Below are 24,372 nucleotides of genomic sequence, written 5' to 3'. Positions count from 1 at the left end.
ATAAGCATCACAGAATTGAACTGCTTTTAAAAACTGAAAGGTCTTGAGAGTGGGTGAGGCAATGCTGGCCTTCAGCAGTTACTGCTGTGGGGCCAGGTCAGAGCCACTGCAGGGGCAACACCTTCTCAGAGGGGAAGAGCTTGCAGTGAAGTCCAGCAACTGGGCAAGGAAGGGGTCTGGGAGCTGAGACTCCCTACTGTGTTCTGTGAGGGCCTGGCCTGGCAAGCACCAGCACCACCTGCTGGGCACTCACTGGAGGTACAGGGGCCTGGGCCAGCCAGCCTTAGGTCCATACCCAGCCAGTGCCCCACACCTTGCAAAGTTCTCCTTCCAGCACCGTCCTCTACAGGAGTGGGTGGAGGCACAGCAGGACAGTGTCTTGTGGTGTGGGGTCAAAGTTCCACTGGCATCAGGGTCTCTTCTCTTAGCAGTGTGGGCAGTGTGCCTGGACAAGTGCACCTTGGGACCTGGGGCTTCCCCTCCCTGTCCCAAGCCAGGGCCTGGAGGAATGATTTGAGCAGCTCTGGACGTGGGAAGAAAGACTAGTTGCCACACCCGTTGTCTCAGATGAAAAGCAGTTTTATAAACCCGAAGTCCTCTCCAGTCCACTCAAGGACGTTTCAGAAGAGAAAGGTGGCTTGTGGGACGTCTACTGAGCAACAGTGACACCCTGTCCTTCCATGTTTCCCATGGGCTTCAGGAAGAGCAGTCCAAGTGTGAGGGTAGAACATTCCAGACACCTCCAGTGAGCTGCTGTGCACAGCTACTTAAGAGGAGGGTCAGGGGTGGGGCGACCTAAGAGTCAGCGCAGGCCCTGCCCTCCAGGAACATGATCCTTGGGGAAAGACATGGCTGTGCTGTGGCCTGGCGGGGGCTGGCTCCTCAGTGCTACCCACAGCCAGGCTGTCTGCATGTCCCTTCACATAATTGACACAGCACCACCTTCGAGAAAGAAACTAAAAACATCTCATGTCTGGGTTTTCCCTGCTTCCAAATTTGTAGACTCCCAGGAAAAGATTTTCGTAGCCTCTTTTTAGTCAGGTCCCCAAGTAGTTTACCCATCTGTGTCGATCCTGTGAGCTGGGGAAGAAAAGAACAAGTCAGGCCAGCAGACGGCAGGTACGCCTCCTCTGACACCTCCTGCAGCCACTGGCTGGCTGGGAGCAACTCTTGCTGCTGTCTCTATGGTTTTGTTCCAACAGGGTTTCTCTGTGTAGCCCCGGCTGGCTGAGTCCCACCACACTCAGTCTGAAGCACCTGCTTCTGCACACAGGAAGAAGGGTGTCCCTTCCGTACAGCCTCTCACTGTCCCCAGCACGCCTTGACATTTTTGCTCATGAGTGTTTTGTCTGAAAGTGTGTATGCACCACACGCATGCCTGCTGCTTATGCAGGAGACCACTGTCAGAGCCCCTGAAACGAGTTACAGATGGTTGTGAACCACCATGTGGGTGCTGGGAACTGAACCCATCTTCTGCAAAAGCAACGTATGCTCTGAAGTGCTGAGCCATCGCTCTTTGAGACGAGCCTCAACTATGTAGCCCAAGCTGCTCTGGAATCCATGATCCTACCATTCCTGGCCAAGAGCAAGTTCTAACTCCACCTACGATAAGCCCAATGCTGCTTCCTGAGGCACCAGGTGACTGGCAAGCCCCTGGGACAAAACACCTCTGCATCTTTGGGACCCTAGTGCTGTCACCGATGAACCTGCCTGCATCAGATAGGTGACACCAAGGGCGGCCACTCACACTGCTTGGGTATCCGCAGGGCCTCACTGTCAGGCACCACCACCTGGTGCAGCACACCTCGGAACTGGTACAGCACTCGAAGGCTCTTTTCTTCCCCAACACATGGGTCGTAGAACCCTGGCAGCCCAGCCTGCAAACAGACAGAGGGTCAGCCCCCAGCTCTGCCCTGTTCCCTTCCGCTACTAGCTGGGCACAGCCCAGATGAGGACACACACTTTGGAGCCAGACTGGTCCTCAAGCCCCTTTCTCAAGTTCATGAAGGCCACCAGACACGCCCACAATCAACACCCGAGCCCACACCATCTTTTCTGGAGCTGGCAAATAAAACTCAAGTGCTGGAAGACTGCTGCGGGTTGTTCGCTGGCTTTTGGCAGCTGTGGACACCTGCGAGTGGACTTTAGGGTCCACAGAGAGCAGGCCACGGCTCCAGCACAGGAACCACCCAGGCACTGTAAGAAAGCGGCCACTGCAGGCCGCAGTCTCCTTGTCCCCTGGATCTGGACCGCAGGCTGCCTTTTGCCGTGGGTGCTGGCTTGCAGCAGGTGGCTGGGGTGACTGTGTGGTGTACCTTGGAGGCCTCAGTGAGGATGAGCTTGGAGTCCTTCACCAGGCACTGCAGTGGCACTGTCACATCGATCACTTTCACCTTCTCGTTCTTCCTGCTCTTGTCATTGACAAATTTCCCATACCAGGCGTTCACAATGATAAGCCCTGGGGACAGCAGCAGGGGGATGACACAGGGCGCCTTGCCCCTTCCCTTTGAAGGTTTGAGGCCCCCAGCCCTGCCCACCCAGGGAGGCCACACCCTCTCTCACCCATTCGGGACTCCTCGGCTTCAATTATTCTCCGCACAGATTCCTGCATCAGCCGAACCTGTAAGAGAGGACAGACATGTCGGGGACCCAGGCTTGTTCTGGTCACAGCGTGACAGACACGCAGTTTGTGTCCATGAAGGGGGAGCTCACTCTCAAGGCATCCTTCCAGACATGGCACGACCCCCACACGATGACCCCAGAGGAAGGGACAGGACCTGTTTCCTTCTCAGTGACTCTGCACACGCAGGTGACAGGTGAGAAACTTTCCTTGAAAAGGATCTGTGCTGTCTGTGGAGCCACTCAGATGGGTAGGGCTCTTTGCTGTTCCTCAAATGGGCACATGCTTGCCTGGGAACATGCCTGGCCTCACGCAGCCTCCGCTGTGTGCCTCGGTCACAAGAATCCCAGGCACCCTGCTCTTTGCCTTCCATAACAGGCAGCACACGAGGAGGAAACAAGGGCGACACCTGCCTCCTCACAGCACCCTCCTGGGCCTCTGGAGGGTTGCACTTATCGCAGACCTCAGTCACCGCAGGACCGCGGCTGACAGTGAACGAGGGTCCTGGGAAGAGGAGCCCTTGGGCTCTGACTGGGACCAACACTAGAGGGTAAAGGTTCCTTCATAGCAGCAGCAGGAGGGTGGGTTGGTGGCTGCTGCCCTGTGCCCGACGCTGCACAGTGGAGGGGACACGACACTCACAGCTGCCTCTGCCTCTTGCTTTTTCTGTAGGATGTCGCTGGCAGTACTCTCCCTTTGCTTTTCCAGTTCCCTTCCAGAAAGAAGCAAGACACAAGTCACTCTATGGAGAGGGAACTGCGCCCCCTGCTGGGCCGTGCCCACCACACAGCCTGTGATCTTAACTGCATTTCTACAACTCCCAACACAGCAGGCCAGCATCTGCCTTTAGTTTGAGATCACCTTCCCTGTCCACATCCTCCATGAAGCCTCTTGAACTGCTGTCTCTTTGGGAGAAGTCTCTAGCAAGGAGGGGCAATTCACGCTACTATGGATGCACAGAAATAACCTATTTGTACTGCAAAAGACAGGGACTCAGCCCACAGTCCTACCAGAGACCTGATGGACCTGGTCTCTGTCTTAAACACGCATGGGAACTGGGTCCTGCACTGTGGTCACGCAGAGGTCACAGGCGGCCAGCAGGCACCCTGCCCCTCCTCTCAGGCTTAGTGTCTCAGAGGCTAACAACGGACCCTGCCGACACTTGGGTTTCCGAGGGGTGCTTGGGCTCAGTTTTGGCTCAGAAGGCTCCCTACAAGAAACTGCGAAGCCAGCTGTGTTCTGTGGCCACAGAATAGATCCATCCCACCTCAAGCTCAGTGCCGGGCGAGATGTCTAGGATCAGAGAAGCAGGTGGCATTTCCACTGACTAGGACCTGTCAGGACCCAGGCACCGTGCTAAAGCACTTTCCTGGCATTAACTTGTCTTATTTTTCCAGGGGCAGATCCAGCTCTCTCTCCAGGCACAGGGTTTTGGTGTGAAACTCACTTCTCTTTCTGAGCCCTGAGGTATGGTTTGATGATCAAACGGTGCATCGCCAAGTAGATCACCAACGGCCCCACGGTGGCGTAGAACACAGCACTGGGGAGCAGTTGATCCGTCAGGTGAATAGGGAAGAAGTAGGTCTGACTGGCCCTGTTCAGCCTGTGGGAAACACAAGAGCAAAGCACACAGGCGTGTCAGGTCTTCTGGGGAGGAGGGGGTGGGGGTCTTAGGCACTGGAAGGCACCCCTCAGGAGCCAGGGGACCTGAGCGGACCCACAGCATGCCGACCTCAAGGGCAGACTGAGAGTGAATGCCGACCTGGACTCAGTGGCCGTGTTGTGTCAAAGGCCTCAGAGGACAGGCAGACAGCCCTAGAGAGCCTGTTTCAGCAAGTGAGGTGTTTCAGACAAGCCCAATAATTTCAGAAAGTACCAGATTAAGAATGCTTTGTGGCCTGGTGGTGGTGGTGGCCCACACCTTTAATCCTAGCACTCAGAGGAGGGAGAGGCAGGTGGATTTCAACGCCAGCCTGATGTACAGAGCAAGGCATGACAGCCAGGGCCGTTCCACAGAGAAACTGTGTTGAAAAACCAAAAGAGAGAAAAAGAGAGGAGAGGAGAGAATGTGTGAAGGCCCAGGGGTCCCTCATCAATGGCCACACAGACAGCAACGTGACAGAAACGTGACCATATGTGAAAACTAGAACTTGGGGCTGGAGAGACTTCAGGCTATGAGCACTGGCTGCTCTTTACAGAGGACCAATTTTGTTTTTGTTTTCTTTTTCTTTTTTTTAAGACAAGGTTTGTCTGTGTAGCCCTGGCTGTCCTCAAACTCAGAGATCCACTTGCTTCTGCCTCCTCAGTGCTGGGATTAAAGGCGTGCACCACTATGCCCGGCTCCAATTTTTTTCTTTCTTTTTTCTTTCTCAAGACAGGGTTTCTCTGTGTAGCTTTTGGCTGTCCTAGACTCATTTTGGAGATCAGGTTGGCCTTGAATTTACAGCAATCTGTCTGCCTCTGACTCCCAAGTGCTGGGATTAAAGGCATGCACCACCACGCCTGGCTTCCAATTTTGTTTGTTTCTTAGCACCCTACACTGGACAGCTCATAGCTGCCTGTAACTGACTCCAGGGGACCTGATGCCGTCTGCTGACTTCCAGGGGACCTGATGCCCTCCACTGACTTCCAGGGGCATCTGCATGCATATCTACACACAAATGAACATTCGCACATAAGACGTAAGTAAAAACAAATTCTTAGAAAAAATAAGGGCTAGGGCTGGAGAGATGGCTCAGAGGGTAAGGCTGCTCTTCCAAAGGTCCTGAGTTCAATTCCCAGCAACCACATGGTGGCTCACAACTATCTAAAATGAGATCTGGTGCCCTCTTCTGGTGGGCAGAACATTGTACACATAATAAATATATAGACCCTATCTCAAAAACATCCAAAGCCCAGGCAAGCTCAGATGGTGCTTGTGAAGAGCTGGGCAGCATGCAGAGGAGGGGCATGTTGACACAGCACTAGACAGGAAGGGATCGTGCTGCAGATGCCTATGGTGGCATGGGGTGGGCACAGAGCCACTGGCAGGGTTGGTGAGGTGTGAGGGGCCAGTGGTCAACATACCACCAGGAAGGCGGGAGCCTAGGCCTCCAGTAACTCACTGCTGGATTTATGTCTTGATCTCTGCTCGTGTAGCCGGACAGAAACAACGGCACGCTGAGTAATTAAATCCCATGCCCTAGATGTAGTTAGTAAGGGTCAGGCCCAACTTACTTGACTTTGAGAGACACACCCTGAGGGACACCAATGCTCACAGCTGCACCCAAGACGCTGTGTCGGGAGATCTTCCTCTCAGCTCCATACTCCACTATTGTCCCGAAGAAGCCTGCCCTGTGGGGCCAAGCACAGCTGTTGGTATGTTTCCCCCTGGCCACACGTCCGCACATGCGAGCTGCATGGAAACAGCATCCCCAGCAGCAAGTATCACGATGCTCCCAAGGGTGACAGCAGCTCTGGGACCCCCTGGTGCTCTCTAGCAGCAGAACCTCCCAAGGCTGGCTACAGAGCAGCAGATTCAGAAGCATCATAGGTGTGATGGTGACAAGCAGGTGCCAATCACAGCTCCATCCTGAGAGCCCCCCAGAGCGGGCTCACCTCTGTGACAGCAGGGCTGGGACTTACTTGAGGGACCCTTTCACGCATGTCTGGTCATCATCCTGAAACTTGTGTTGATAGCTGACAAGTGCAAAGGAGTGAGGGATGCCCAGCTGAGGAGAGAAGAGGATGCAGGCTTACCCTCACCGTCCTGGAAGATGCCGCCTAGCTGTCTACCTCTGCTGGGCATCTGCAGGCAGGCCGCCGCATTAAGCCAGGCGTATGAACATTTACCAGCAGCTAGTACAGCCACTAGTTGTGTACTGACACCCTGAGGAATGGTCGTGACCACTGGTGACATGGGTTTTACTCTGAGATTCACCACTGACAGAAGGTTATAAAGCACATGACTGTGAAAACCTGAGACTTCTGATCAAAGTGCACTTTACTTTGTGCATGAAGAACAGAACCCTCTGGCAACACAGAGCCCCATGTGCTAGGAGGAGGAACTGAGGAGCATTTGTTCTCAGAGACCCGCCGCCTCCAGCTTCTCTCTCTGCATGCCTGGTCAGTGCCCGAGAACAGCATTCTGATGGAAGGTGTGAAGCCATGAGACGTCCAGATGATCTGAACGTAGCCTGAGAACACCTGCCTCCCACACCAGAGGCTGTCCACTGCTGAGCATACCGAAGGACTCGGGCACGACAGGCCACTGTCCTACAAGCCATCTTCAAGGGAGGGCAGTTCCTCTGCTCACCTGCAGGGCCACAGTGAAGTGGCAGGTCTTAGTGTCCCTGACGATGCTGGTGTTCATGGCTGACTGGATACCCCATCGCCACTGCAGGTAGCCCACAGTGTTCTTGTCCAGGTTCCGAGCAAGGACAGTGGTAAGGCCAGGCCGGATTCCACGGGATGAAAACTGCAGAGCACAGTTTGTCGTCACAAAGCTGGGGGACACAGACAGAAAGGGTCCAGCTGTCAAGGGCTCTCAGCTGTTCTAGCAGTCCCCTCGCCAGGCTGAGAGGCATTCCACAATCAGCTCTAAGCAAGGAGAGCGGCAGGGCTGGGCAAAGAGAGCACAAGGCTTCCTAGGACCCTCACTCAGACAGTGGTCGAAACTCTGAGTGCTGAGGTCACTGACAGCTGACTCTATTGTTAGGCACCCCAATTCCTCAGCATGGGGCTTGGGGCACAAACAGCATCCAAGTGATGTCAATGTGCAACAAAGAGGAGAGCCGCCCACCTCAAACACATGCTGGACTAAGAAGTCCTGGGCAGGCGCGCGCACACACAGACTGTATTTTCTGTGTAAGAATGTTTTGTCTACATTCATGCATGTGTGCCACATGTGTCTGTTAAACCCTCTAGAACTAGGGATATGGATGATCGTGAGCTGCTATGAGGGTGTGAGGAATCAAACCCAGGTCCTCCACAAGAGCAGCTAGTGCTCTCAAGTGCTGAGCCATCTCTCTAGACACTGCCCAGTTTTAAGAACTGCCCAAGGGATCCGGATATTCATCCTGCTGTGAACTAGTGAACTGAAAGGACAGGAAAGCAGCATCCAGGAAGGGCTCTGGCGGCAGCGTCTAAGGAAGAGCAGCGCCACCTTCTGGTTCAAGGAGGCATTTCCACAGCGTGGACTGCAGGACAGCAGCTGGAGTGGCTGAGTTCCAGCCAGCACTCACTGTGTTGTCTAGTCATTTCTTAGTTTCCAAAGCTCTGGAGAGAACACTGCCGTTATGGTAACAATGCCACACTAACTATTATTCCATATTTCCTTATACTCCCTTCCAATGGAGAGAAATCTCAGAGAAGCTGAAAGAAGACAGGAGACAATCCCAGGCTCATCAAAGACTCCGCCCCAAAGGGAGGGAAACAGTCTGGTAGGCAGGTAAGTAAGGCCGACAGGGGACAGAGGTGGAGACCATTCCACAGCGCTGTCTGCTCTGGGCACAGGTCTCACGTAGCCTAGGTGCTGGCCTCTGCTGTGCTCGGGGCATAGGTCTCATGTAGCCTAGGTGCTGGCCTCTGATGTGCTCTGGGGACAGGTCTTGTGTGGCCTCTGATGTGCTCTGGGCACAGGCTGCGCTTGAACTCTTGACCCTCCTGACTCTCCCTCTCAAATGATGGGAATTAGAGGCATTTACAGCGATGCCTGCCTTTCCTGTTTTCTTTCTGAGACAGGGTCTGTTTTGTCCACACCTGCCTCTGAAGCAGGGGGAAACCACAGGTGCACACCACTAAGCCTGGCCTCACCCGGCAACTTTGTTCTGACACAAAAATTTTCTGTAGACCAGGCTGGCCTCAAACTCAGATATCCACCTGCCTCTGCCTCCCAGGTGGTAGGGTCACAGGTGTGATGTGAGCAGTCCCTCGCAGCTCTGCTGCTATGGCTCTGCACTGTTCGGGACTATCACCTGGAACTGGGAGCTGAAATAACCTTTCTCTCGTAAGCTGCTCTGAGCATAGTGCTTTGTGTCACAGCAGCTGGGAAGGAAACTAGAACAGAAGCCTGTGGGGTGTGTCATCAGTACTTGCCTCAGAGGCCATAAAAACTGGGGTGACCAAGTCTACTTGACCACCAGGTGGTCCCACAGTCTCTGGGAGAGGGACAGAGGGACGACTCACACACCCACAGACACAGTCTGGTGGGGCTGGCCTGTTTCCCAGTGCAGCGCTCTGCCCAGCAGCCACAGTACTTGTTCTACTGTGCTCACACAGCATGAGTCACTTCAAATGTCCATCATCACAAGAATTAAGGCTCTAATATCAAGTTAATATAGCACCCAAAAGGGGTTATCTCATATTTACCATCCTGGTGTGAGATTACGGAACAGCTTGAGACCAAATAAAGGCCCCTGGAGGTCTCCAGCTCCAAACTCCATCTGTTTGGAAAAATAAATAGAGAAAGCATTACTAGTGTTCTTCCGATAGCAGCAGCCCAGGGCTCGGCATGCCCCTGGCCAGGCTCTGGATACAGGGCTGGCAGACTCCTGATGTCTCTGTTCCCTGTGTCCCAGGAGGGGACTGCGGCCTTGGATTCACAGAGAGTCCAGACTATAGACAGGGCTCCTCCACAGAAACTGTCAGTCCTGAATCCTGGCCTCCTTAGCTCAGAGCGGAGGGCAAAGGAGACTGGTTGGCCACAGCCCTTCCTGCTGCAGTGTAGCCTGCTACACGCTATGGGCAGCCGTGCAACTCCACACTGCTGCTCCCTGTAGTGCTGACAGGAAGGTCTCCCAGGTGCTGGGATAGGCCTCAGGCTTTGATGTGGAAGCCCATCACACCTACTGTCCTGGTTGCCTCACATACTAGCCCAGGTGAGTCTCAAGCAGCTCTTCAATGTCTGTTTGCTGCAGCTGCATTTGCTCAGCAATGCTGGCTCTTGGTTTTTAGTTTTTCAAGACAGGGTTTCTCTGTGTAGCCCTGGCTGTCCTGGACTAGTTTTGTAGACCAGGTTGTCCTCCCGAGTGCCACCATGCCTGCTGAGAGCTGGCTCTTTCACTGTAATCAACCTGGTCATGGTCCAGGCATACTGACCAGCACCACTTTTTGTTGGTATAGGAATCATCTCAGGGAAACAAAGACGCTGACTTCCCAGGGTTGGATTGCTGAAGTTAGTGTCACAAAGGACATTGCATCCTGACTTTAAACTGTTCAATGGACTGCCCGGACCCCTCAGACACAAGATATCACTCTTTTGTGGTCAGTCAGGGTCTGGACGCTTGACATTTCCAGCCATGTTAACACTGCAGCGTGGGCACTGCAGGCAGTGAGGGTTAGCTTGCGGTGTGACTGCTCACTAACAGGACCACGTACGGATGCCGGGACTGAGCTGGCCTTACCTCTCCCCATCCCTTTGCAGAAGTGACCCGCCGGAGTGCAAAGTTAACGGATCCGCCACCGTTGCCATTCTGGGTGGAGAGACTTCCAGAGAGGATGGCTGTGTCTGTGGCTGTCAAGGGTGCCTAAGGGAAGATAGCTGCTGGTAACAAGCAAACGGAAGCAATGGGGACACAGGCCACCTGGCCATTGAGGACACAGGGAGCTGCTCTGCTCCCCTGTCACTTCACACACACACATGACCATGAAAGAATGTCTCTTTTACAAGCTTGCTTTCTGAGAGGGTCTCATCGGTGGCTCTGGCTGTGGGCTTATACAGATTAGGCTGGCCTCCAACTTGTGGCACCTGAGTGCGTCGGGGGACCATCAAGCCTAGCCATATGCATTTCTGTCTGTACTTGGCACTGGGGATGGAGCCCACGGCCTGCTCATGTCAGGGAGACACTCTACCGAGTTACTTGAGCTGTAGAAATTTCAAGGGCAGAATCTCCAAAATCCTAGTCTGGTGTACCATGGCAGGAACTACTGGCAACCCCATCATGTGCCATCCCATAATGTGCTGTCTGGGCGCTCCATTCCCAGCTTGCCACCACGGTTCTGACTGTATTAAGGGTTCTTCAAGGACAGCAAGTTTCTTGGAGTTAACTCCATGGGGTTGGCTCATACACTTGGTAATACACAAAGACACCCTGGAGGTGGAGACCCCAGTGCCTTAGGTAGAATGGCCTGATCTTACTGCACCGAGGGACACGAAGGTGGCACTCTAGTTCCCTGGCTCAGGACAGTTAAGTCCTTAGAACCGAGAGAAGAGTTGAGAGCCACCTGCAAGCTCTGCCTTCGCGCAACTCCAGTGACCGTGGCTCCTCGCTTCCACCATCAGCACTGCTAATTGGCAAGGCCTGGGAGCTGAGCATCGGCACTCAGCTGCTTTACGTGTGGGCAGAACAGTAACAAACAAGGCCAAATGAAGCATGCTGCCATGCTCTGCTCCTGAATTCTCTCCCCGCCTCTTACCCTGCCCCCTCCAGTGGCTAATTGCCACCTTCATAAATAAAGATGGGGAGAAGCCCTGAGCCGACGCTCACGCAGCGCCCGGCACTGCGCCTGGTTAACTTGCTGTGCTCGCAGAGGTGTCTGTGCTTTACCTCAATGGACTGGGATATGTGCATCTTATTAATCTCAATCTGCGGAAAGCCGCTCCCGGACACGTCTTCATATTCCTCATCATAGCGGTCAAAAAGGTCAGTGGCGTCTACTCCAACGCTGATGGTCCCCTGGGACAGAGAGAAGCGGAGTGCTCAGGCATCTGACTTCAGGGAAGGGCAGTGCACCATGAAGCCCACAGAGCACCCATGTCACAGATCAAACAAAAAGCTGCAGAACGAACGCCTTGGACTATCAGAGCCAGAAAACAGCAGTTCTATGGGAAGAGCCAGCACACACCAAAGGCAAGACAGGAGCAAGAGCCACACGACCTGACCGTGCTGAGACCACATGGGACGCTGGCCTTGTGGACTAAGCACCTTTACCCCAAAGCCACATTACAATTCCACGAGACCTAAGTGTGCCCTCCAGACCAAGAAGCAGGCACACAATGTGCACACATGGGTGTTCGCACACTGCTCTGCCCTTGAAAACTAAGTCGAGCAATAGAAGATAGCATGCTCAGGAGAAATACTAAGCTAAAATTTTGCTGTCTTAGTTAGGGTTGCTATAGTTGGGATGAAACCCCATGACCAAAGCCACCTGGGAGGGAAACGGTTCTTATGGCTTACACTTTCACACTCAGAGCTCATCGCTGAAGGAAGTCTGGACAGGAAATCCAACAAGGTGGGAATCGAGGCGGGAGCTGATCCAGAGGCCATGGCAGGGAGCTGCTTACTGGCTTGCTCAGCCAGTTTTCTTATAGAAACCAGGATCACCAGCCCAGGGGTGGCCCCACCCACATCAATCACTAATCAAGAAAATGCTCTACAGGCTTGCGTACAGCCTGAGCTCATGGAGGCTTTTGGTGACTGGGGTCAAGTTAACATAAAATTAGGCAGCACACTGATAAAAATGCTTACTCAGAGAAACAATGCTTATTATTTTCTTTCTTTCTTTTTTTTTTTTTTTTTGGTTTTTCGAGACAGGGTTTCTCTCTGTAGCCTTGGCCATCCTGGACTCACTTTGTAGACCAGGCTGGCCTCGAACTCATAGCGATCCGCCTGCCTCTGTCTCCCGAGTGCTGGGATTAAAGGCGTGCGCCACCACGCCCGGCTTATTTTCTTTCAAAGCTCTAAGATCTTCTCATGGGTACCTACCTTAAGCCCAGTAAGCGTGTGTGAGCACGAGTGTGCTCATGCACAAAAACTACATATTTTTACTAATTTCTCTTTAGCTTATTTATTATTTTTCAAGATAGGGACTCACTTTGTTACCCAGGCTGGCCCAAAATTCACTATGCAGCTCATACTGGCATTTCTACTTCTCAAGTGCTGGGTTACAGGGATGCGACGACCAGCCTGACTCCATTTATGTGCCGCTCTGTGCCAAGCAGTGGCAGCTCACTCCTTCATCCCAGCACTAGGGAGGCAGAGGCAGGCGGATCTACAGAAGAGTTCCAGGACAGCCAGGGACACACAGAGAAACCCTGTCTCAAAAACATCTCGATCCATTTTCTGGAACTTGCCGTGTTCCACCTCCTATACCCTAACTTCCACCCTGATAAGATGGCCAGCCAAGTTCCCACATAACCAAAATTCTTCTGGAAACTCCCTAGTCTTGCAGGGTTTGGGCCATATAAACCCCACCCTCTCCTGTGGTTGATGCTGTTTTCTCAAGCCCGGCTTTAGGGAGATAGCCCCATCTGACAGAAAATAAACCTTGCCTCATCAGACCAAATAATTTGGGTAAGGTTTTTACTCCCGTTCAGTGGGATCCATAAGCCACCAACCAGCTCTGCACTCCTCCTCCAGCCTCCGCCTCCAGGCCTTGGCTTACAGGTGTGTCACCACACCGCATGACTCAATGTTCTGGCAGATGACTATATTCATTAAACCATCACCAAAATAGTATTTTCTATCACCCCAGAAGTAACTCAGTGTCCCCAAGAAGGGAGATGTGCAGGCATAGACCAAGACAGACATGAGTGATGACCTCATGGTGCCTAGTGGAGGGCTCAGGACAGAGGCCACTAGGGGCTGTAGAGGGCAGAGAAGGGCTTCTGTTTGGAACTGGGTTCCTTAAAGGCTGGGATCTGGCTTGGTAGGATACAACTACAGTCCCAGCTTCTGGAGGCAGAGGCAGCAAATATCGTTGAGCCCAGAAGATCAAGACTGCTTAGGCAACATAGCTGGTACCTGCCTCCTGAAAAAACCATTTATCCCTAGCTTTGTGCTTTCAAAGTGGGGCCTAGTGGGGCCCAGATCCCTCTTTCCCTCTCCTGGCTGTAAGGTGAAGGTTTGCTCCACATAGGTCCCACCATGATGTGCTGCTGCAGCCCAGAGCAGCTTCACCAACCAACCCTGGGTACAACAAGCCTGTTCCTGCTTTTCTTTCCTTCTTTTTTTTTTTTTTTGAGACAGGGTTTCTCTGTGTAGCTTTGGCTGTCCTGTACTCACTTTGTAGACCAGGCTGGCCTCTAACTAACAGAGATCTGCCTGCCGCTGCCTCCTGAGTGCTGGGATTAAAGGCGTGTGCCATCACGCCTGGCCTTTTTTTTTTTCCTTAAAAGAAAAAAAAAAGATTTACTTATTATTATATATACAGTGCTCTATCTGCCTGTACACCTGCAGGCCAGAAGAGGGCATCAGATCACATTATAGATGGTCGTGAGCAACCATGTGGTTGCTGGGAACTGAACTCAGGACCTTTGGAGGAGCAGCCAGTGCCCTTAACCTCTGAGCCATCTCTCCAGCCCCCAGGGTTTTGCTTACTATGTAGCCCTGGCTGGCCTAGAACTTAAAATGCAGACTAGCTGGTCCAAATTTGCGGCAACCCTCCTGCCTCTGCCTCCTGAGTGCCAGGACTATGAGGACATGTCAGCATGAGCAGATAACACTTTGTTGTTGTTTTAAAAGAAAATCTTAATCATTCTATTTTACCAATAAAGACTCAGGAGGCAGAGAGAGCACCCTGCTGACCTTCCTACTTAGCTCACATCCCGATGGAAAAGGTCCAAAGGCTCACTAGCTCAGCTGACAGTCCAGTAGGAAAAGGTCCAAAAAGCCCAAGGCCAAGGGCTCACTAACCAAACTCAAAAAGCCGAAGGCCAAGGAGATGAAGAGCTCCAGAGCTGAAGCCCCCCCTTCTCCTACACACTGTCTAAAACATCCCTCAACTCAAAGTGCCGCCTACTCTTCAATCCTGTCAGCTGGTTTCTTGCTCCGCCTCTTGATTTAGGGTTAACTTTATTAAATCCTGTGTGCAGAAAGCTCTTGGGTTAACGGTGTGTGCTAGGGCTCAACTGCACCAAACAAAAGACAGGCTTTTACAGTTCACAATCTCAGGGATCTCAGGAGATCAAATATCCTGCAACTCTTTATGTTTAAGTCAGCTACACCAGTGCTCAATACAGAAACGAATGGGCCACTGGCTGTGCTCTGGCAGCTCCGAGAGATCTGCAGCTTCTGCTGTTTGGCAACGATTGTTTTCATGACTGTCATGATACATTCTTCAGATGATGATGAAATTAAACTGTGCTTCATTTAAAAAAACAAACAATAACAACAAGTCTTGCCGGGTGTGGTGGGGCACGCCTTTAATCCCAGCACTTGAGAGGCAGAGGCAGGTGGATCGTTGTGAGTTCAAGGCCAGCCTGGTCTACAAAGTGAGTCTAGGACAGCCAAGGCTACACAGAGAAACCCTGTCTTGAAAAACCAAAAACTAGCCAACCAACCAACCAAACCAACCCCCAAAAACTAAGTCTTAATTTTTTGTTTTCTCCAAAAACTCAAGTCCTCTCTCTCTTCCTTTCCTCTGTCCCAGCACATGCTAAGCAGGTTCTGTCCCCCTTAGATACCTGGGTACCTTGAGACATTTTTTGAGATAAGATCTAACTCGTCCAGGCTAGCCTTGAATCTTTGACCCCCTGAGCATCTAGGACTACACACCTGAGCTATCAAGCCTGGCTCAAACTTCCTTTCTAAATTGTCACTTATTTTTATTTTTTAGGTTCTTTTTTCTTTTGAAACAGGGTCTTGCTACACATGTAATCCAGGTTGGTCACAAAGTTACATAGATCCTCCTGTTTCTGCTTTCCAAGTGCTGAAGTTAGAGGTGCATGTCCCTACACCCCGTTATTTTATTACTGTTGAGGTGAGGGTCTCACTGTGTTGCTCAGGCTGACTACAGTCCCCGGGTGAAGCAAGTTTAGGCTTTGAAGTCAGAGGTGTATACGCCACTCGGTTAGCTCTAAGAGCTCAACAGTCTTGAAACACCAAAGGATTTGCAGTCACTGAATCAGAGATGCAGTTATTTATGGGGGAAACCTGAGCCAAACACATTCTCCAGGAGTTTGAGAGATACCTCAAATTTTATTAGTGGCCTATTGGCATGCCAGTTTTGGACAAAAAAGAGTCTGTAGGTAGAATTGGCACTTTCTCTCTTTCTTTCTTTCTTTGAGACAGGGTTTCTCTGTATAATAGCTCTGGCTGTCCTGGAACTCACTCTGTAGTACAGGCTGGCCTTGAACTCACAGAAATCCTCCTGCCTTTGCCTCCCAAGTGCTAGGATTAAAGGTGTGCGTCACTAGCCCTGGCCTCTACATACTCTTAATATGAAGAAATTTTAAATGAGAAAAACAAAACAAAAAAAAACAAAAAAAAAAAAAACCAAAAACAATTTGGGAGACAACAGTTTCCTGCTAACCCATAATTGGCTTTGGATTTGCTATGTGACCATGGCTGGCTTTGAAATCCTAATTCTCTTACCTTACCTCCCAAGAGCTGGAATTACAGTAAGCCACCATGACTGACAAGCACACCTCCCCTCTCCCCCAGGCCAACACACACACAGCTGTAATTTAAGGAAGGAGCCGGGAATGGTGGTGCACACCTTTAATCCCAGCACTCTGGAGGCAGAGGCAGGTGGATCTCTGAGTTTGAGGCCAGCCTGGTCTACAAAGGGAGTCTAGGACAGCCAAGGCTACACAGAGAAACCCTGTCTTGAAACCACACCCCCCCCCCCCAGCAAAAAAAAGAAGGAAGGAGGCCATGCATAGTGGCGCACATCTTTAATCCCAGCCCTGGGAGGCAGAGGCAGGTGGATCACTTTGAGTTTGAGGGCAACATGGTCTGTGACTCAAGTCCAGGGCAGCCATGGCTGTTACATAGAGAAACCCTGTCTTGAAAAAGCAAAACAAAGAAGGGAAAAGAGGGAGAGAAGGCATGGTGTGGTGGCGCAGACTTTAAGATCAGGTGTGAGAAACTGTGCTTCATTTGGATCTCTGGAAAACATGACACAGGGAGACAAGCTATGCAAATCAAGGCTACTACCCAAGGGATTCCAAACTGGCTAAGAGCTGTGTGGAAGAGACCCGGCCACTCCCAGCTCTGCAGTTACCGGAGCTGAGCAGAGGCCTGTGTGCACAAGCTACTGTCCATGCTGGAATCCTAGCACTCGGGAAGCTGAGGCAAGAGGAGTGTAGTAAGTTCCAGGTTAGACTGAGTTCAAAGCCAACCTGAGCTACCTAGGAAAACTCTTGCTCAAAAAACAAATCCAACCAACCAACCAACCAACCAACCAACCAACCAATCAACCTTTCGTCAACATTTAGACCAGCAAACATGTGAATGTTAAGACCAGACACAATCTCCTGACACCTGTAGGGAGCTGTGAGTCCAGCCTACCACAAAAATCACGAGCGAATTGGCGCTGCTGTAGGCTGAGGAAGTAGTTCACTGACAGAGCCTGGCTGTGCAGGGCTCCGGGTTCCTTCATCAACAATTCTGCAAAAACACAGGAGCAGGTCAGGTGCAGCGAGCACGCCTTTAATCCTAGCACTTCATCTGTGTCTGAAAGCTTTTCAAATAGTATATATTCAACAAGGTATGGTGGTACAGGCCCAAAATCCTAGCCACAGGGACACAGAGTCAGGAGGATCCCGAGCTCCAAGCCAGCCCAGGTACAAGCAAAACCTGTCATAAACAAAGTATTGATGATAACTCTACACTGACAGCCAAGCGATTGACTCAGCAAATCAGTGGCCACTAGAAATCTAAAAATACGGTCCAGTCATCACTTTACAGCTAGCCTGCTGCTCTTTAAACGAGACCACAATAATTGAAAACTCCAACGAGCCAGTGACTTTAGACTCAATAGCCTTTGGTGCTGACCCAAATATATGGAAAACAAATAAACCGGACCGGTGACAGTGAGCTGAGGAGAATGCTGGGCTCCCCTGACAACTTGCTTGATGAAATTAACTGTGCTGAAAATGGCTGGTCAGGTCACCCTGAATTGACTAGGGCATTTCTTCATTTCTGAGAGGGTCCAGGTGTCAGCTTTGGCACGCCCATCACTTCAGAAAGTAACCTTTTGCAGATGGCTTGCTGCAGCACCACAGTAGGAGGATTTCTCCCCTATGTGGCCACAAGGCTGGCCTCAGCTTACCAATAATGAATTCTTCGCTTCCAACATCGTATGTTTTCTTTCTTTCTTTTTTTTTGTTTTTTGAGACAGGGTTTCTCTGTGTAGCCTTGACTGTCCTGGACTCGCTTTGTAGACCAGGCTGGCCTCGAACTCACAGAGATCCACCTGCCTCTGCCTCTCGCCGTATGTTTTCTTATAGAGAAGTCACAAGTTTGAGAGGAACAAAAAGTTACAACTGAGTTCTGACAGTGACCCCAGCACAGAAGGCTAAAGCAAAGCATCAGCCACTGGACACATGAGTGGTGGTCAGAGGTCTGCTGAGGCTTCTGACTGTGTGTGCAAGTTCTCGTTTAAGTCCGTTAGGTGCCCCAAAGCACGCTTTCGTCAAAGGGAAGAAGCATTTGCAAAGAATAAGACCTCTTTACTATTACTGTACCCCAACTGTAAACCACAGACTTGGTTCTATATAGCTCAGACTGACCGCAGACTCAGAGATCCGCCTGTCTCTGCCTCCCTGGCGCTGCCACCACACCTGGCCACAATTTTGTTTCTCTGAATGGAGCCCTAGCTGGCCTGAAAAGCATGAGTAATCTAGGCTGCTCTTTGTGTTTCTATAAGCCACGCCATAGCCTTGCACTCTGTCTTTCTGACCAAGATTCTGCCTGCTTTCCCAGAGTGAGGCCTCAGAGAGTAACCTGGGCACAGGCACTCATGCTGAGACTGAGCACTCAGCTCTGGGGCTGAAACCCAAACCAGGCACACGTGATGTAGCAGAGTGCTGCTGGGCTCTAGTCTGGCTTTCACATGTTTAGGTTTTGTTTGTTTGTTTTAAGAAACAGGGTTTTTCTGTGTAGCCCTGGTTCTGTAGACCAGGCTGGCCTTGAACTCACAGAGATCCACCTGCCTCTGCCTCCCAGTGCTGGGATTAAAGGTGTGTGCTAACAGTCCAACATCAAAATATTCTTTTGCATTTTACAAAACTCTAAGGAAAGCATTATTCTCAGCTCCTGGGCTGCAGTTTGCTGACAACCTGCTGAGCACTTAATTCTGCCAACAGTGTCTAAAGATGGCCACTGAGAAATAAGCCACACGTGGTCCTCACACACAGGAAGACTCCTGGAAACTGAGCAGCTGAGAGCCTTGACTCAGAGCTCTGTGACTGTGGGTGTGTATGTGCTAAAAGACGCAACCCACAGGAAGGAGATTTTAATTTTTCCCCCTTTATGCTGGTGACAACCAGCCTATGGGATGCCACCAGATCCCAGATGCCACCCAAGCCAATCAGAAGAATGGACAAGCACATCTCTCACAGCCACTGTTTGCTCTTTCCTGAGTGTCCTGTCCACAAAGAAACTGCAGCTGGCACACTTGCAGTACTCTTCTTTTTTTCATTAATGGTTATGGATAAGTAAGCTCCCACCCCCTTTAGACCGAACCTTACAATTTCTTTTTTATTTAATTTATTTATCTATTAGTATACTGTATTCTGCCTGCATGCTAGAAGAGGGCACCAGATCACATTATAGATGGCAGTGAGCCACCACGTGGTTGCTGGGAATTGAACTCAGGACCTCTGGAAGAGCAGTCAGTGCTCCTAACCTCTGAGCCATCTCTCCAGCTCCTCTGAGCCGTCTCTCCAGCCCTAGCCCTTACAATTTTACTACGACTCTTTATTAGCTGTAAGTCTCTCCAAAGACAATGTGATTTGAGGGAAAAAGTGGGCTTGGGCACTCTAGCACTTGGTCCCCAGCTGGCTGCACTGTCTGGGCAGGTTCAGGTGATGCACGCAGCCTGGCTGGAGTCTCAAATCTCACAACGCTTCCGGTTCACCGTCCTGGCTTCCTGCTCCAGCCATGCCTACCCCTCACCGAATGCCTCCATTCCTCTGTGTACCTCTAAACTCCCAAACCTCAGCTGGCCCTTGTTTCTCTAAGGTACCTGGTTGTGGTGTTGTATAAAGCAACAGAGTAAATGGGACAGGCGGCTGACAGCGATGGGACATCTGACCCTTTTGCACTGGCCTCAAGACAGCTCTTGTGTTGATGATACCAGCCATCAGTCATGTCATCTTATCTGAGAGCTGGACCACCCAGACTCAACAGTTTTAGGAAGAAGCAGACTGGAAGGCACCAACACCGAAGACCCTGCCCACCACAGCCTTGTGGACAGTGATCCGTGGCCGAGGGCCATGCAGCCAGCTCTTCATTATGATGACTTCCCAGACTCGTCACCTTGGCGTCTGTCCCTTCTCACTTCAGTTGCAGCCCACTTCTGCATGCGACCGTCTCTGGCCTTCTGCCACCGAGCACAGCAAACATATGGGTTCCAATGGGCTTCGTCCTGTCCTAACCTGTAGGCAGGCCAGCTTTCTAACTCCAAAACCACATCCACAGAGCAGACCAGAGCCACAGCAGGCTCATTATGATGGCTGCATTCTGCCATAGAAACCTAACAACCATCTTAAACTGTCTGTATTTAGAGAGCACACACGTGTGTGCATGCACACGTGGAAGACAGAAGAAAACTTTTATGAATGAACTCTTATCACATGGACCCTGGGAACCAAACTTAAAGTTGTTTGGATTGGGAGCAAGCACCTTTACTCACTGAGCCATCTCTGCATCCCCATAACAATTTTCTTTAATCTCAGCACCCTGAAGGCAGAGGCAGGCAGACCTTTGTGAGTTGAAGGCCGCCTGGTCTACAGAGTGAGCTCCGTTCTAGGACAGCCCGGTATACATAGAGAAACCCTGTCTCAAAAAACAGGAGCGAGAAAGAAAAAAAGAGAGCAATGTATTCATGTCCTTATGAAAGCATTCTCGGATTTATAAGTATTTGTATGGTTATTTGTTTCCTCTGATATAATCACTATTCAAGTTTTTTTCTGATAAAGCTGAATTATGTTTCTAGGCCATCATGTGTGAAGACAATGGAGCCTTTCTGGGAGTGTCACGGGCAGACAGGAAGCCAACCAGCTCACATGACGTGAGCACAGCGCCCAGCAACCCTAGTCTAGGCTCCAGCCTCTTGAAAGGCAGCATGGTGAGTTACATCAACCAGACTTAAAAACAGGAAGGAGGGCACAGTGGCCCAGGCAGAAGGCAATGTCACCAGGCCATGTGAACGAACCTCATGGTCTGTTAGCCACAGCCCTCTCCTCTACCCTAGCTCATTATGGAGGGGCCCGGGGACACGTGACCTCAGCACTAAGTTTTATCTTTCTGAGTGGGAAGAACAGACATAGGCTTTATCTGCTCAGGGCAAGAGAAGGCCGGTAAGAGGCAATTAGAAAGGCAGGCAGATCTCTGTGAGTTCAAGGCCAGCCAAGGCTACAGAGAAACTAGAAATAGTGGGGTCCTAAGACATGACTCCATAGGACAGGATGAGTCTCCAAGAAAACCTCCCATTGCATGCTGGGAGAAGGCAAGCAGAGGCTGGAGAGGCGTGGCCTACATGGACTGCAAGGTGGAGTCTGACTCTCAACCTAGGGTCCTGGCCTTCAAGGCCACGGCTTTCCCGTGCTGCTCCTGGCACCTGGGCACATGCATGTGCACTCCGCTCACATGTAGCCACACACTGAAGCTCAGCACACTGCTTGTCCCTTCTGTGCCCCACGGGCTCTCTGCAAGTGGCAGCCTGGCCATGGAGGGAGGCATTAGAGGGCCATTTCCACATTGCAAGTGACAACACTCTACCCAAGTCAGTCAGGCTCTGAGGCTGCTGTGGCTAGCACCACTCAGCATCTGCATGGGGAGATCACCTTCTGCTGAGGTAAGATTTAGTCCATGTAACTCAACCCTTCAATGACTTGGCACAGAAGGTAGGACAGCTGCTCTCCTTTCACACATGAGAAAACTGAACATAGGTCAGTTTGCTTCGAGTCCCGCCCACCTGTCAGTCATTGTTTCTCATCTATGCTATTCACCTGCCTGCTGTAAAGTCCCAAAGAGTGACTTTTACTGACGCAGACAGGCTGACTTCTCCACCCACTGCTTCATGCTTAGATGCAGCAAACTCCAGCCAGGACAGCTGAGCTGCCTCAGCCCGGCGCCGTCTGCTCAGCACCTCCTCTCCATGCACCGACACGGACCTTCCAGCAGGTCAGTGCTGTGAGATCCCTGTGGGAATCAGTGGCACAGTGGAGCCCCCATCTTCTGACTCAGCTCAGCCCCGTGCTGCCACTCTGGACGACCGAATCCACATTTGTCGGGGGCTTGACAGGAGAGGAGGTGTCGATGTCCACTATGGGCAGCTGTACCCACAAATCCACACCCATGGATCCAAGCGTGGATTTAACATATTCAGGAACATGTACAGGTTTCATATTCTGTTTTCTTATCATTACCCCTTAAGCAGAATACAGCATAAAAACCATTCCACTATTTTAAGTACTCTAAGGATGGCATTTTTGGGGGTGTGTAGAGGAGGGGATTGAAGCTAGGACCCCACCCATTACAGGCATGTGCTGCATCCATAAGGAGCCCCAGTCTTTTTTTTTTTTTTGGTTTTTCGAAACAGTGTTTCTCTGTGTAGCCCTGGCTGTTCTGGACTCAATTTGTAGACCAGGCTGGCCTCAAACTCATAGCGATCCGCCTGCCTCTGCCTCCCAAGTCCACCCACAGTCTTAAGAGATAATTTTGAATACAAAAGAAGACCTATATAGGTTCTATGAAAGCACAGTATCTTATCTTCTACATCTGTGGGCTATATCTCAAGAGGTCTTCTGGGATACTGCCAATAACTGCAAACACTTTTGTTTCATAGTGCTGGGGATTGAGCCCAGAGCACTGTGCATGCTGGGCAAACACCTTGAACCCTCCTCCTCACACTCAGTCTTGGGGCTGTGAGCCTGTGTTTGGTTTGCATTATGCTAGGTAAGTAAGCTACCCCTGGGTGTAGCCTCAGTCCTTGACTGTGTGTACTTTTTTTTTTTTTTTTTTTTTTTGGAGATAGGGTGTTGCTATGTAGCCCAGTTTGGCCTTGAATGCACAACAGTCCTATCTCAGCATTCCAAGTGCTAGAATTACAGGTGTTAGCCATCACACCAGGTTTTTTTTTTTTTTTTTTACATACTTTGAAAAGCAAGATTCAAATTAACAGTCCTGCTCTGTACACCAAATCCTTCCATACCTTCATGTCTTACAAATGCTAGAATGAATGTGACCAGAGGGTCACCTGCTGTGCTTCCCAGATCCATCCCAACAGATTTACGGAAAACACCGCTTCCTAGCACTTTGCAGAGCTCTCTTCCAACCTCACGGCAAGAAGACACAGGCTCCTCAAGAGGCAATGGAAAGGCTACTAGCTCCTTATCATGGCAGGGCCAGGCTGTAGCAGGGCCATCCTGACAGGATGACAGGGCCCAGCCTGAACACCATTCACTGCTGGACAGGGCCAAGCCACGGTCAATTAGTCACTCAGTACAATGGGTGCCGCACAGGTGGGGTACACCTCAGAACGACCTCCCTCAAAGAAGGAAAAAGATACTGCCCAAAGGGCTGACTCCATGTGCCACTGGGTTAAACATCGGTTAACTCTGGGGGGTTCCAGTCTGGAGACTGGGGTCACCACAGCAATGTCTGGCAGAGGCACTGCTCAGTGCACACACTAACGGCCTCAGTGCGTAAGCTGTTGGCCGGCGGCCTTTTCTCACTGATCCCTGACTGCCAAGGGCTCGGGAAGCTCACTGGAGGAAAGGTCTTAGAGAGCCGTGACTGTGCAAACCCAGGGCTCACCGATTCCTCTACAGTTTAGAGAGCCATGATGGTGCAAACCCGGGGGGGCTCACTGAACTCCTCCACAGTTTGAATGGTTGTGTCTTGCAGCAGCTCGGCTGCAACATGAGGTATCACCCGTCCCAAAAGCAACAAGGTTTTGACCCCCCCCCCGCCCCCCGTTTTATATGTTGTCAGTTGGAAAGCATTTAGTTATTTTGAACCTGGCTTTCCCCAGGTCCTCCGGAAGGTGGCGCTGGCTACCTTAGGGTTGGTTCGCTGCTGTAGTCTCCTCTCTTCTCGCTCCCGTTGGAGCCTCTCAAACTCTTCTCTGATCTCAGCTGGGGTTCTCTTTCTTTCCACTACCTGTAACAGAATTGAGGGAGACAGCTGAGGCCAGGACACCTGGATTCTATACACACACACAGCACACACACAAAAGACACGTGCACACACACAGACACACGCACACACACACACACAGACACACGCACACAGACAGACACACACACACACACACAAAGACACATGCACACACACAGACACACGCACACACACAGACAGACACACACACACACACACACACACACACACACACACACACACGCACACGCCAGGGACTGGCTTGGCCACCCCAGGGCTCTAAAAGATACTGAAGGGGCTGCCAAGAGCTTCCTACCAATCCTGCGAGGAAAGCAAGGCTCTGCTGGCTTCTGGGCTCTCCGGACACTGGCATTCTTTAGCTTAGTAACCTCTCAGAGGCTGCAGGAACCTTGTGGAGACAATTCTACAGTTCAAATTTCCTAACGAGACATCAGCTGTCAATGAGGCATACTGTAGGATCACAAAACTTGAGATCTCCAGTCACGTGAAGGAGGATGGGTGCCTAAGAATCCTAGGCTGGCCTGTGTACGACACGGCTGGGCACTGAGCTGCCAGTGACGCTGCAGTCTCAGGTCCAACAACACTAGGGGTCAAACAGCAGACAACAGGAAAGTGCTGGGGACACCACTGGAGCACGGCCTTTCTTAGAGCACTACAGCAGGAAGATCATGAGCTCCATGCAAAGGGCAAGACCACTGTGGC

The 24,372-nt window shown here is 51.3% G+C and overlaps 1 protein-coding gene across 1 annotated transcript in view; it reads right to left on the bottom strand.

The window, feature by feature from the left end:
• Nucleotides 1-329: 329 nt before the first annotated feature.
• Nucleotides 330-24,372, bottom strand: part of Dnajc11 (DnaJ heat shock protein family (Hsp40) member C11) — a 45,924-nt gene continuing 21,881 nt past the window's right edge. Inside the window, exons 4-16 of the mRNA XM_051171031.1 lie at nucleotides 23,551-23,652; nucleotides 11,146-11,274; nucleotides 10,003-10,125; nucleotides 8,969-9,042; nucleotides 6,915-7,104; nucleotides 6,245-6,330; nucleotides 5,837-5,953; nucleotides 4,068-4,223; nucleotides 3,263-3,332; nucleotides 2,563-2,620; nucleotides 2,316-2,458; nucleotides 1,748-1,877; nucleotides 330-1,080 (exon numbers count right to left, since the gene is read on the bottom strand). Of these exons, the coding sequence (XP_051026988.1) occupies nucleotides 1,055-1,080; nucleotides 1,748-1,877; nucleotides 2,316-2,458; nucleotides 2,563-2,620; nucleotides 3,263-3,332; nucleotides 4,068-4,223; nucleotides 5,837-5,953; nucleotides 6,245-6,330; nucleotides 6,915-7,104; nucleotides 8,969-9,042; nucleotides 10,003-10,125; nucleotides 11,146-11,274; nucleotides 23,551-23,652 (1,404 nt within the window). The 3' untranslated portion in view covers nucleotides 330-1,054. The remainder of the gene's footprint in view (nucleotides 1,081-1,747; nucleotides 1,878-2,315; nucleotides 2,459-2,562; nucleotides 2,621-3,262; nucleotides 3,333-4,067; nucleotides 4,224-5,836; nucleotides 5,954-6,244; nucleotides 6,331-6,914; nucleotides 7,105-8,968; nucleotides 9,043-10,002; nucleotides 10,126-11,145; nucleotides 11,275-23,550; nucleotides 23,653-24,372) is intronic.

The sequence above is a fragment of the Acomys russatus genome, chromosome 29 (assembly GCF_903995435.1).
Source record: "Acomys russatus chromosome 29, mAcoRus1.1, whole genome shotgun sequence".
In the NCBI taxonomy this organism is placed as follows: Eukaryota; Metazoa; Chordata; class Mammalia; order Rodentia; family Muridae; genus Acomys; species Acomys russatus.
This window is presented reverse-complemented; position numbering and strand designations above follow the sequence as displayed.